Raw genomic sequence first — 14105 nt, forward strand, 5'->3', positions numbered from 1 at the left:
TTTTCATGCATTTTAACTATATTCTGTCCTAGTTAAATCAATGACTCTGTATTATGGTAACTGTAGATGGCATTTCTTCTCAGATGATGTTGATTGAACTGGGCATGATTTTGAGCCATAAGTCCCTAGAGGCTAGGCCAGTATTGTAGATGGGTTGCAAAACTGCCCTCGGTGGACTCTGGTAAAAGCAAAGCGAAAGGCAATAAGCATGCTTTCCCTTTTGCAGCTGACAGGCTTTTTGCTCTGTCCCCTCTAGTTAGGAACAACCATGTAAAAGATGCTTTGAGCATTGTATAAACTTGGCTTATTCCAGTAAAGACAATGATATTAATTATAAATTGTAACCCCATCCCCAGTATTTAGTATTTACATCTTAAAGAGTCCTCACATGTCCCATTATAGCTTTTTTCTGATTTTAAAAAGCATCAAAATTGCTTACAGATAAATGATTTATTTCCTTATTAAAACATTAAACATTTATAGCCTGCTTTTCCTCATGCTTCAAGACAGCTTATAATAATAGTTACAAATATTTATGGTTAAACTTAAATAAAGTAGCAAGCCGAAATCTCTCTCCTCCTTGCCCCATTAAAAGATCCCTATGATTAAAATAGTATTTGCTGTTCAGCAGTAACCAGCCATATACTTACTTAAGGCCACAGCTGGGCCATGCCAGACTTATCCTGTACAGGAAAGTGGCATTTATTTGTTAGGTTTAGCAGCAGTTATTAACAATAACTTACACAATTCTGTCCATGGTTTTAAAAACAAGAAATCTAATTGATTCGTTACACCTTATGGTATTGTGTTTAGTCTGTCTTTTTAAAGTGCTTTTTGTGTATATTGGTTAGCATTTCCATCTTCCCTTTAGGTATTTTCCAGAAAATGCAACAGCAGAGATGCTCGATGAGTGGCGGCCATTAATGTGCCCCTTTGATGTTACCATGCAGAAGGCCATCACTTATTTTGAATTGTTTCTTCCTACCACTCTGCCTCCAGAACTTCACCACAAAGGCTTTAAGTAAGTTGCTGCTGCAATTTAAGATCTCTTTGTGGAATGATCTTTTGTATGAAAGGGCAGCTTCGTTAATTGGCAGCTAGTATAATATGTTTATTAAGTTATGCCTGATGATTTGTAAAAGGAATTCTTAGTTTGTCATTGAGCTAGGTAAATATTTCTTCAAGCTGGCTATGATAAAATTAATAATTTTTAATATCTGGAGTGGTGATTCTTTGTGTGGGAAGCACATGAAACACCAGGATTGAACACAAAATATCTGACCCTGATTCTTTCTATGCTGTTGATACCAGCAATTCTGATGGTGCGACTTTATTAGAGATAGATGTGGCACTCATGCAGAATCCTTTGAGACAGTGGTCCCCAACCTTTTTATCACCGGGGACCAGTCAACGCTTGACAATTTTACTGAGGCCCGGGGGGGGGTTAGTCTTTAGCCGAGGGACATCGCCGCCGCCACCTGAGCCCCTGCTTCACTTGCTTTCCTGCCGGCACCCCTGACTTCCTGCTGCCCTCTAGGGGGCACTGCCAGCAGCAGCTGCGCAGCGCCATGCCAAGGGGGAGCCCCAGCCATGGAGACTGCTGGAGAGCAACAAAGGTCACCCAGCGGCAGAGTGGCAGGGCAGCCCCCGAGGCAGCAGCCGGGGAGGGGGATGAGGAGGAGCCGCAGCCCGGTACTGACTGATCCACGGACCGGTACCGGTCACCGGACCGGGGGTTGGAGACCACTGCTTTGAGAGACAATCTGAGCACTTCAGTGTCAAGGTATCTGATTCAGGTTTTGTAACCTGACACTAGAAGGCAAGAGAGATGAGCTGAGGCAGGACATTATTTTATTTATATTAATATTTATTATATGCTTCCCTCCCCTGAGGCTCAGGGTGGTTCACATGAGAAGTAGAGGAACAATACATCAGACTCAGTAATGTCAGATAGAAATAGCAATACTGAAAATAATAACAAAGTGAGTAACATTTTAGCAGAGTGGACCTGTGGTTGGTCATTTCAGGTGCATGGATTCATGGGAGGGAGGGAGGGAGGGAGGGAGGTTCAGGGGCCCAGTGGTGTTGTTGGTTTCAGTCGACCTCAACCAAATTCTCCAAGATTCGCAGAAGGGCCGGTGCTCTAGGAATATCACCATTCTCACTGTACCCAAGAATGGTAGAATGCTCATTTTGTTTTGCATAAGGGAGGCAATTGAATGTGCCTTATTCAAAATTTCAGAGCTAGCAGTGATTCTTGCTAATATTGCTTACGTATGTGAATAGGCTAGATGTGCTACCATTTGGCTTCCAGCTCTGGCTATATTAGTGCTATGTGTCTTTGGACAGTATTGTAATATTACATGGATTTTTTAAAATGTCAATATATGTCAATTAATACATTGGCATCTTGTATTTTTTCCAGTTTTTTTTATGAAAAAAGAATACTAGAGTCACATGATAATTTTGCACTCTATTTCCTGTCTATCTAAACTGTGAAATTAGAAATAGAAATTAGTATTTTTAGTTTTCTTCTATCTTGCAGAATTCACAATATGTTGTGAATATTGAGGAGAATAGTGAGGCATAAATAACTAAATATACAAAGATAAAGAACATGGATAAGAGGGGAGAGTACATATGCGGGATGTGATAATTACTTCTTTCCATGAAAATTTGTGTAAAACATGGGGAAGGGGAACATGGGGAACCTTTGGGCAAGAACCAAATCCTTTACTAATAAAGTCACTGCAAAAGGAAGATGTGAGAAGGAAATCAAATCACTTGAACAGAGATTTTGATGCAGGCACTGAACACAATTCAAGTTGCCTGAGTTACAGCTAGCGTTCCTTCTTGGTGTCCTCATTAACTGAGACAGCTGCATGTTTATTTCAAAGCCTTTCCAGGTTGTCCTTGAATGTTCTCATTAAATTGCTTTATGTGGTAGTGCTGTTTCTTTTTGGGTTTGTCACTTCAAGGTCATATTTCAGTCACATTTCCTCAAGTGCCTGTCCACACAACACCTCTTCTCTGGACTGTGTCGCACACTGGAATTCCTCACATAACTCTATACATGCTTGCTTTCATCTTTCTGAAAAGGCACATCCCAGCATATCAAACTTCTACTTCGTGCTTTCTGAGAGACCCACTTTCTCATGTTGATTATATTTGTTTTATTGATATCTGTGTATATGCTTCATTATTTAATATTCTTTGCTGATACTTGTACTCTTGAGATTTTGATCTGGATTGGATCTAGCCAGCTTTTCTATAGGTGAAAGGGGGGGAGGCTATCCAAAGGCACCAAAAAAGGGTATCTCAGGGATTTTAGGATTTACATGAACAAAAGCCATGTGTGATGGAAGACTGTAAGGAGGAGGGGAATTGGCTGAGAATGAGTGAAAAAAGTTGGCTGGATCAAGTTTTCTATATTTATAACTATATAAATGAATTTTCATTATTGTTGTGGAATGCAAACCTGCACTCAGCAGGTTTGGTTCGAGAGATATGGAAAAAAATGTTGTACCATTCTCTTTTATAATAAAACTGATAACAAGACTGATTTAACTTACAGAGTTGTTGTCAGGGTTGGTGAAGTAATCTGAAAAAGTGAGATCCGAGTCCTGAAAGTTCATGTAGAAATAGGCTTAAAGGAGCCACTTGATTTCTCTCTTACTTTAAGATGCAGTCTTCAGATATACTGTAGTACTATATAATTCTTTATATGAATTGCTGGAGCTGCAGTCATGATTGCTGTAGTAAGCAATGACCAATATGGTGGCCTAATTTAATTGTTTTGCAGACTCTGGTTTGATGAATTTTTGGGCCTCTGGGTTTCTGTTCAGAATCTTCCACAATGGGAAGGGGTGAGTATCTCAATTTCTTTCTTTCCTTTTTCTGGCCTACATTAAGTAGATGTGTCTGCCTTTGTAATCCCAACTATAGAATTTGTTATTAAATTAAGGACCATCATACCAGTTGAATGAACAACATTTTGTCTCTTGGACATTTTAAAAATGGTTTCTCAAGTAATATTCTGTCTTTTTTGGAATACCAGCATTTTCCAGATTCATTATTGAGATTGTTGTAACTGCTTTATTTTCTGATTCTTCAAATCCTGCCAATTATCAGAATACATCTGTTATCTTTAACATGCAGTCAATCATAGATATGAGAGAAGGTTCTGTTATGATTTTAGCCATAATTGGTGAAACATAGTGAGAGAAAAGATGCAAGTATCCTCTTTGGTCCATAGTAAAATTCAAAAACAAAAGCCACATAAATAGCTTTATTAAGACTCACCTCTAGATTCTTTTTTTTTGGGGGGGGGGGTAGTGGTCTTAATTTTTTTCAAAAAAATTATTATGTAGTTCTTGGTTTTGGATTCGTAGTCAGATTTCTCCAACAGAGCATTACAGTGGGTCCTCAGACTGTTCCTATCACACTCTGATTCAATGAAGAGATAATTTATCCATCTTTTTGCCATGGCTCAAGGGTAGGAAGCATTCTAATATCTGGTATGCTCCCTTTTCTTTCTTCCCTCCCTCTGCCAGTCCTTTGCCCCTTACCTTTTAAGTTTTATTTGTGCATTAAGTCTACAGCAAAGTTACAACTTTCAACCAGATTTTCAAACCAGTTTCATATTTGGGCTTAAAGTTAATTGTGTTTAAAAACGGCAACACATCATAGTGCTAAAACGGGACGTGATAAAGTATATTCTTGCATTGGAGCCTGTAGAATGTTGATCTCCTTAACTTCACTGAAAGATCTGGAAGTTTTACATATAGTCCCAGTCTACTAAATATTTTATGGGTGTGAAAAATCTAACATGTACAGAATTCCCCTGCTTTAAAGAACTTCCTATTCATCTCATAGGAGGGGAGCAGGTGAGTTCAGGAGGTTCCACTCATGGATCTGCTCTGTCTACTGATACAAATGGGGCAACCATGTTATGCTCTGCAGCTAAAAACTTCAAGGAGTTTGAATTTTGCCTTTTGATGCAGTGATTTATTCGGGGGTTGTTTCTCAGCCTTCCTGTGTAGATTACATTTTCCATGACTCTTTATGTGTAGAAGTTCCTTGTGTTTTGCATTTCTCCTAACCAAGGGAGGATACAGGAGCAGAATTCTCACTGAGAATGTAGGCTGGATCATGAAATGTGTTCTTTTGTTCTCTTTTTAGCACCTAGTCAACATTTTTGCACGGTTGGCCACTGATAATATAGGCTACATTGACTGGGACCCCTATGTTCCAAAGGTAATGTATAATAATTGTAGAAGTAATAAGAATATGAAAACAAGAGAATTGCAATAAAAAAGTTTTGTTATCCCCCATTAATGGGGAATGGGTATCGCTGGCTTATCAAATGTGCTGGATATTGAAGCATGTGGCTGTGCCCTGTCCTGTATCCTGAGGAATCCACAGAGACCATTGGAAATACTACAGCAATGGCTTCCATACCTGGTGGAACCATTTCCCTGCCAAGCCATCCTGTGCAGCAGACAGATCAGCAGACCAACTGTTTTAGAACCCAAGGCAGAGATCAATCAATCAAACTTTATCAAACGTTCAGACCAAAATATATGAAGTCGATACATAAGAGACCAAAAGAATATGGTCATTTAATGTAATACAATTTAAAACAGATCATAAAATAGAACTTAAAACAATGCTACATTAGAGTATCGGATTTTTATGGCGGTGGCACAAAACAGCCAGCTGTCACCTGGGGGGACTCATCACTTAGCAGCCTCTTTGCTCGCCCAAGGCAGAGAAGGCTCCTGAGAGGTCGGGACTGGCTGAAGGGAAAAAGGCATTTGAGGATGACGTGAACTAGTAGCCCTGGGTGTCTGAAGCCTAGGAATGGCTGCAAGTTCTGAGCAGACTGAGGCTGGAAGGGTTGCGTGCATACCCCAGAGTTGTAAGGGTCTGGTGGCTGAAGGGGAGGAGCTTGCCTTGGGTAATGCTGGTTCAGTGAGCATTCTGGATAATGAAGGTTTTACCTTTCTGAGTGAGCTGTTTAATGTTTTCTAGTGCTGACTGCAGCTAGCCAGTTGCCTTAGGGGGATGCACATCCCATGTTAATAAACATATTCTAGTATCTCGAGTAACTCTTATGGCTAACAGTCAATGATAAAGCTCAATCTTGACTTTTTAAAAAGTCTTGTTATCCAGATTGATTATGCCTTGTATGAAGAAATCTGTCTTGCTGTTTGTGGGAATGCTGCCTATCAATTTTGGTACATGGCTCTACATTTTTGAGTGAAAGAAAAAAATCCAACTCTCCATTATCCCTATTCCCCGGAAGCTGTTTCTTCAGATTATTAAACAGTCACATCTGCATTTAAAATATTTTAAATTTATTTTCCTGACAATGTTATTTTTAAAAATGTGCTCTTCTACCCTTCCATCCAAAAGATGGTACCCAAAATAACACAAACTGTGACATAACCTTGAATTTGAAACTAGTATTGCCATGCTTATACCTGTTGTCAGCTGTAGCCAGTAATGCTCAGGGAAGTTTACCAATGTGACTACTACTTAAAAAAAAATCTGGAAAGTGATGCCAGTCTTCTACAATTTCCTTCCCTCTGCCCTGCTCCCTCCCACTGTGAGTCTTTAGAAGAAGAGTTGTTTTTGGTACACTGCTTTTTACTACCCAAAGGCATCTCAGAGCAGCTTACAATCACCTTCCCTTCCTCTCTCGGCAGCAGACACCCTGTGAAATAAGTGGAGCTGAGAGTGCTCTGACAGAACTGTTCTGTGAGAACAGCCTTAATGGGACTGTGACTAGCCCAGGTCCCCCAGCTGGCTGCATGTGGAGGAGTAGGGGATCAAACCAGGCTCTCCAGATTAGAGGGTGCTGCTCTTAACCACTGCACCAAACTGACTCTCTTTTTAACAACTGAAAGCATGTTGTGTTCTTACACCTTGTCCCTAGTAATTTCTGTAGAGTGTTAACCTTGAGGCGTTCGAAATCTTGCCTCGTAGTCTTAAAGCTTTTCTGTTGCATTGCCAAGCTTCTCAGGGCTCCCTAATAATGCTGGGAGCTGGAACATGAGCTTCAACTGCTGCTTCTGGGAAGAGGGTTTCTGTTCTTAACTGACATGCTTAACTGACATGAAAGGGTAATTTCTGCCGGTGATATACTTTTTATTTAGCAGTTTGCATAGGTTCTTTCCAAGGTTAGCAAGGAGAAGGTTCACTGTGGGAAACATGTATAAATCAAGCAGATTCAAGAGAATTATTATTTGAAGTTTATTACTGAAATTCTGACAAAATCCCTGTTATTTCAACAAAGCTGTTGCTGGCAAAGCACTTTTAGGATCATGCTATTGTCACATGTTGATATTTTGGGTATGTTGTAAATGGAATACAATTTATATTTTGGCTAATTAATTATGGATTCTTTTCCCCCCTACAGATATTTACTAGAATACTACGCAGTTTGAATCTTCCTGTGGGAAGCAACCAGGTGTTGGTTCCAAGATTCTTAACAAACGCTTATGATATAGGGCATGCAGTCATGTGGATCACAGCTATGATGGTATGATCCTTCTCCCCCTCATGAACACTCCTGTTATCCAGACTGTAGCCTCATGTGTACATATGTGTTAAAATAAATTATGCCTCATTTTGTCTAGATATTTTGACTTGCCTGTAGAATAAACAAAAGAATATGCAGATATGAAGAAGAAGAGTTGGTTCTTATATGCTGCTTTTCTCTACCCAAAGGAGTCTCAAAGCAGCTTACAATCACCTTCCCTTTCCTCTCCCCACAACAGACAATCTGTGAGGTAGGTGAGGCTGAGAGAGCCCTGATATTACTGCTCAGTCAGAACAGCTTTATCAGTGCTGTGACTGCCTGGTCAGGACAACTTTTTCGGTGCTATGACGAGCCCAAGGTCACCCAGCTGGCTGCATGTGGAGAAGGAGCAAGGACTCAAACCTGACTTGCCAGATTAGAAGTCTGTGCTCCTAACCACTACACCAAGCTGGCTCACCAGTATGACCATTTTGTACTCTCAGGTAGCACTACTTCATCTCCCAGGCTGCAGAAATCTTGCTTGCCATGTACTTCATTCAGAGTGATTAGTCAGTATAATAAAGTCAGCACCACAAAGCAGCAAGAACTTCATCTTTTAGAAGGTAAATTAAATTTGCTTGCTGTATTTTAAGTTGAACCACAACTTGTTTGTAAATGGGAATAAATAGAAACTGTAATCACAGTTCGTCAAATACACGCCCATAGTAACCCACCTTACATTTTTGTGAAGTGGAACTAATATAGTTCACATAATTACCACCTCTTGATGGTGGAAAGTGGCAGCCTCCCCCTTCCCCACGTTTTTCCCAAATCATCTGTACATAGATTATGTTCAGTTTAGGCAAGTGCTTCCTTTAAAAAAAAATGTTTTTGCAGTGCATTTGGCTTCCTGTCCTCTGATGTACTAATTGTTACTGAAAACAGAATAGTACAGACTCTAAGCCTTTATTAAGACTTCATCTTAGAGCCAATTAAGACTGAGCTTGTTAAAATTGTACTGTGGCCTTGTTAGGGTTTCTTGGAGGGCAGTTAAATAACACAACCTTGCTATCTTTGTTTTTCCGGACAGGGCGGGCCGAGTAAACTTGTACAGAAACACTTGTCTGGGTTATTCAAAAGCATTGCCTCTTTTTACCATCCCTCAAATAATGGTCGCTGGTTGGTAAGTTTATATATATGTTTAATTGAGATTAGACATGCTTATGTTGGGGTAGAATCTTGATGTTTTTGGTTCTTCTCAGCTGTTACTTTTAAACAATAGTCATCCTAAATAATTGATCTAAATAGCAAAGTGAGTTACAGCACATTCGTTTTCATGTTCCATTGTTAAAGGGGCAGTGTCTGACAACCCATCCAAGATCCTGGTAATTCAATAGCCGAATCTGAAGTTATTGGTAGAAAATTAAGACAAAGATAAATAAGATACTGGCTCTAGAAAATTGATTTCCTGTGGAATTTTAATTTGGAAGGGCTGAATTGAATGGGAGTGAGAAATAAAAAGGCCTTTTGTAAGAATTTTTAGGGAGAGGAGTGAACACTGGAGAATCTGTGCCACCACCCATCCTGCCCTTCATTGCTTAGGGCTCTAGGTGCTTCAGAAACTCAGGCTATGGCAGGCACTGAGCTTCAATAACCCCTTAACATGCTAAGAGACAGTATTTTCGGTGTATCAGTTTATTGCACCTGTATTGTAACACATCAGTTTTATAAATACATAGACTGCTCAGATACTGAAAATTTTATTCTGAGGAACATTCCTGTGGCTTGGAATGTCCACAGTTTTTAGCCACTGTAATAACAGCAGTTGTTTCTCAGTTGTTGTGGTCAGCTAGGCCACACGTTAAGTTTCGCTTGTTAATAGTTTCCTTTAGAGATGACCAAATGAATGGCGTGGAAGAGCCATTAAACAACCAAACAGGCTGTGGGACGTTTGCTGTAAATATATTCATTAAAGGCAGAAGGGTGTAGGCCGCTTTGCTATCTGATTTTAACATACTGAGAGCCTGGCCTGAAGCATGAATGTTCGGAAGCAAGGTCCATTTTGTTCAATGGGAATTACTTCCAGGATAAATGTGTATTGGATTGTAGCCTGAGGTCAGAGAAGAAGAAAAATAGATCTTGATGCTGTTTTTGCCGCTCATTAATGGAAATTGATTCTACTGCCCTTTTCTGTTCAATGGCAGAACAAGCTCATGAAGCTACTTCAACGGCTACCAAGTAGCGTTGTCAGAAGATTGCATCGTGAACGGTACAAGAAGATGACTTGGCTTACTCCTGTGCCTGATAGCCATAAACTTACTGACCAGGATATCACAGACTTTGTAGAATGTATTATTCAGCCTGTCCTCCTGGCTATGTTTAGCAAAACTGGAAGCTTAGAGGCAGCCCAAGCTCTGCAGAACCTTGCACTAATGCGCCCTGAGTTGGTAATCCCACCAGTACTTGAAAAGTGAGTACTACTGGATAGGGATGGGTACGAACCAGCTCATGAAATAAAGTTCATCATGAATTGTGGCCACTTCATGGAAGGGTGACTGGCATGAACATTTCATGAAGTTTGATGCTGTTTGTGGTGGTTCATGATTGATTACATTTTCCAGACAGGTTGTCTTCACTCAGTAATTTACAAAACTCCAAGGCAACTGGGGAGGTGGAATTCTCCAGCCTTGGAAATGGAAATACGAATCTTCCAAAGCTTAACAGACACTGCTGGCCGCCAGTAGCAGAACTCCCATTCTGCTCTATAGGATCAAAAAGCTATATATATATACTCTCAGCTCTGCAGCCTGTTTCATTTGGCTATCCGCAGTTACAGAGAGAGGCAAGGTGGCATGGGTCATCAAAGTGGGCCACCCTCCTGCAGGCCAACAGTACATGGAGGACCCAGGAAGCAGTCACTCTCCTTGTTGCTGAGATGATTGCTATGGATGGCTAGCCCTTCTCCCTCATGGAGGAGTAGGCTTTCACCAACTGCTGCAACACCTGGCTCCTGGGTACCCTGTCCCCTTGTGGAGGACCATGAGCCTTGCCTGCCATAAACCGCTCTACAGTGGGAATGGTGAAAGCTAAGCTCTCCAGAGTGTGAGGCAGAACTCTGCACTTCATTAGCAGACATTTAGAGCAGCCAGCAGCATGCCTGTCTTCCTCTCACCGCCCACTGGTGGCAACCAGAGGACCAGTCTGTCCAAACAGTTGGGGCAGGGGGCAGTCCTGCTACTTGTGATTCTGCTCCATGTATAGAGGATGGATGCAAACTGCACAATACAAAACATTGCTGCTGTGATACAGAGTAGCTTAAGGGAGTTGGTGGGTGGTGCCGGCATTATCTGTTGTTACGTGGTCATGGATGCTGGCATCAACATATTGACAGCAGTGAAGGCTGCACACTGCAAGGGCATCATCTGCCTGGCTCATGTGCTTTGGCTGGTGGTGAAGCATGTTCTGTGCTGGAGAGCACTGTGAAAGCCACCTAACATTCTTGTGATACAGGCCTTGCTGGTGTCTGGCTGCCCTCTTTTTGTGCAGCCTCAAGTCTTCATGTCTGATGTTTGTGAGGCAGAGTGAGGGGGATGAGCCTGAAAAATAGCTCTTCGAGAACTTATCCACCTGCTGGAACTCTTACCTTTGCCATGATTATGAGTTTGGTGGAGCAGAACAGTCCCCATTGCTGCTTAGACCCAATCAAGGTGGACAAGTTGGCCTTCTTCAATGTCATCCTTCCCCTGCTAGTTGCCCTTTTCTTGACCCTTCTTAGGTCTGTTCTTCCCCTGCATGTCTCCCCATTCCTCCTCTTCTCGGAGTGATCCAGCTTCTGTGGGAGGATGGCTGCTTCTACTGGGTGAGGGTGGGCTTCTTCACCCAACACCTATCTCATGAAACAATATCCACCTCACAACACAAAATCTACCTCTCCTTGTTAGCAAGATAATTACTGTGGATGGCTAACCCTTCTGATTTCCACTGGTCTTGTGGGGCTGTCTGCCTTTCTGTCTTTCAGAACCTGCCTTTGGAGAGTTGGGGGGAGGGGGTGCAAGCATGGCGTATGTGTGCTTGTCTTGCGTCCAGTGTGTGGCTGGGGTTAGTGGCTCTGTCCAGGGCCCATTATGCACGGCCGCCGAAACGGCGATTTCGGGTCACATGGAAAACGCGGAGGGGGAAGACGCAACGCATACCGGTTATACACGGGGCGGGGCGCGACGGCGGCAAAACCCAGAGTAACCGATTATGCACGCGCCGATCCGGGCGCCGCTTCTGGTTGCGCCCCGCTCACCCGGAAGCTGCGCTTTCTTCCGCGTTTCACTGACACGGCTTTTTCGGCGGCATGCACCGAAGCTGCAGCCGGTTGCAGCCGGCTCCGTGCGTTATCCGTGATTTTAGTCGCCGCCATTCCACCCCGAATGTGCGCTAAAACCCCCGTGCATAATGGGTCCAGGTGATGCTTCCCTGTGATTTTAGTGTCACTGGGTTGTTCCTGTGCAGTTCAATAAACTTCTAAAGCTGCAGTTGCCTTTTCCAGATAGAGCACTGGGGAGACCTGTCCCTGTCATTTCCCTAGAAAGCACTTTCCTGAGGGCACCTTCTGAGGAGGGGGGAACTGTAAGTTGGACCTTGTAAATCCAATCCTCACCATACTTGAAGGGCAGGCAGAAGAGAGTCAGCCACAGATTAAGCCACAGCCCTGCAAGTTTATTATTGCTAACAAACTAGGTGGGCTGTTCTACCAAGTCACAGACTTCATGAATTGAACCAGTTCATCTAGCACAAAATTGTGATGGTCCATGATTTGCAAACTGGACGTGTTATGAACCACGAACCAAACTGCATTTTCCTTGTTCATGCGCATCCCTACTACTGGAGCCTGGTAGATGGCAGTGGTAATATTTGGCTTTTGGGATGATGATGAAAAAGAGTCCTAAGCTGTTATCTTTGCAGCTGAATGACTCATCTTTGTTCATTGAATTCAGAGTTTCTTTGGGGTAGTGCAGGTTGCCCATCCTTTTAGGGCCACTGTAGCTTACATTCACAGGTTTGCTGTATGTAGTTTTTAAATAATGTTTTTGAATCTGTAAGTTGCCATTCTGTCACAGATCAGCTTCACAAGAGTGCTTATGGAACTTGAACCATAAGAGTGTAAAAGCATGCATCAGAATAGTAATAAAAAGAAATAAAATAAGGTCCTGGGATTAGTTGCAGGTTTCCCAAGCTACTAGGCTTTTCCCTTTGCTGTTTTTAATATGGGACCTAGTGGGAGAAAATGTGTTCAGATTTTGGGTTGTTCCTAGTTAATGTTCCAGTGCATTCTTTTGACAATGTTTGTTTGGAAGTCATTTTCCATTCTGTTGCTTTAGATGTCATGCAGTCAAACCATACAATATTTCCATCTAGACTGAGCCTCTGCAGGTAAAGTTCTGTAACATTAATCCATTGCTCTGAAAAACAGAGACTTCAGATTGCTTCAGTATGCCTCTGCAGTCATTCTAACCTTGAGCTCAGTCTGCTCCTCTCTTATCTGCTTCCCCACTTATACTTGACATCTGGGATATGTCAGGCTTTCACATGTTGCTTGAATGGACTTGCAACCCCTCACATTATCTGTTAGTGGGATAATGCTTCTTTCCCTTGGCATAGCTTTGCTAACTCTTTCACTGGGGAGGCAATGCTACATCAGGGGGAAGACATGTCTTTCCTCTCATGTGCTTTCTGGCCTTTCCTTTCATGGAATGTGGGGCAGAGTGCAATGGACAGAGAATGATCTAGTGGAGTTTCTCCTTGTACTCAGCCCTGCTTGTCTTAAGCAGTTCTGGAGTGGGTTACAACAGCAGATCTTAGCTGTAAGCCAAGCAAGGTGGGCAGGGATCAATATAGGCTGATCTTTTCCATAGGGTCACCATTTAGACCACAGTGCTCCTTTTGCTGTGATTTTGTCCTCATACAGAAATCAGTGGGTTAAGAAAATATCAGAAAAAGCTGCATAGCTAGGAAGAGGCTTTGATCATTATGTATCTGGATAAACAAGGGGGAAAGTTGATATATAAAAAATTGTGTGCAAAGAACTGGTTCAACAATGCACTGAAATGAAATTCTGTTTTTCAAAAGCTTCCAAAAGTAGTATTCTGCATATCCATTTAAGATCACTTATTTGAGTGTCTAATAGCAAAAGTATATTATAAAAACTGAAAATCCTTTCTTGGAACTTTCCCTGCTACCCCCTTTGGCCCCCTCCATAGAACATACCCTGCACTGGAGACATTAACAGAACCTCATCAACTCACAGCCACCTTGAGCTGTGTAATTGGAGTAGCTCGTAGCCTGGTCTCTGGGAATAAGTTATTTCCTGAAAGTCCAACGCACATGTTGCCTCTATTGATGAGAGCGTTGCCTGGTGTGGATCCAAATGACTTCAGCAAGTGCATGGTGAGTATTTTGTTGATGTACATTTTGATCTGTTGTAGAATATGGCTCTAGTTTTCACCAACAGGAGTCTCCACGTGCATTCACATTTTTCATCCATTTTCCCACAGTTCTTACCTTGGATGTTGCATACTGCCTCCTCATCTGT

At 42.0% G+C, this 14105-nt stretch overlaps 1 protein-coding gene across 3 annotated transcripts in view; it reads left to right on the forward strand.

The window, feature by feature from the left end:
- The window catches only part of PSME4 (proteasome activator subunit 4), a 96872-nt gene that overhangs the window by 25287 nt on the left and 57480 nt on the right, over positions 1-14105 (forward strand). For all 3 annotated transcript variants that reach the window (XM_077334243.1, XM_077334252.1, XM_077334261.1), the window contains 7 exons: positions 872-1021; positions 3803-3866; positions 5182-5256; positions 7424-7546; positions 8616-8708; positions 9730-9995; positions 13774-13960. In XM_077334243.1, coding sequence (XP_077190358.1) covers positions 872-1021; positions 3803-3866; positions 5182-5256; positions 7424-7546; positions 8616-8708; positions 9730-9995; positions 13774-13960 — 958 coding nt within the window. The remainder of the gene's footprint in view (positions 1-871; positions 1022-3802; positions 3867-5181; positions 5257-7423; positions 7547-8615; positions 8709-9729; positions 9996-13773; positions 13961-14105) is intronic.

The sequence above is a fragment of the Paroedura picta genome, chromosome 1 (assembly GCF_049243985.1).
Source record: "Paroedura picta isolate Pp20150507F chromosome 1, Ppicta_v3.0, whole genome shotgun sequence".
NCBI lineage: Eukaryota > Metazoa > Chordata > Lepidosauria > Squamata > Gekkonidae > Paroedura > Paroedura picta.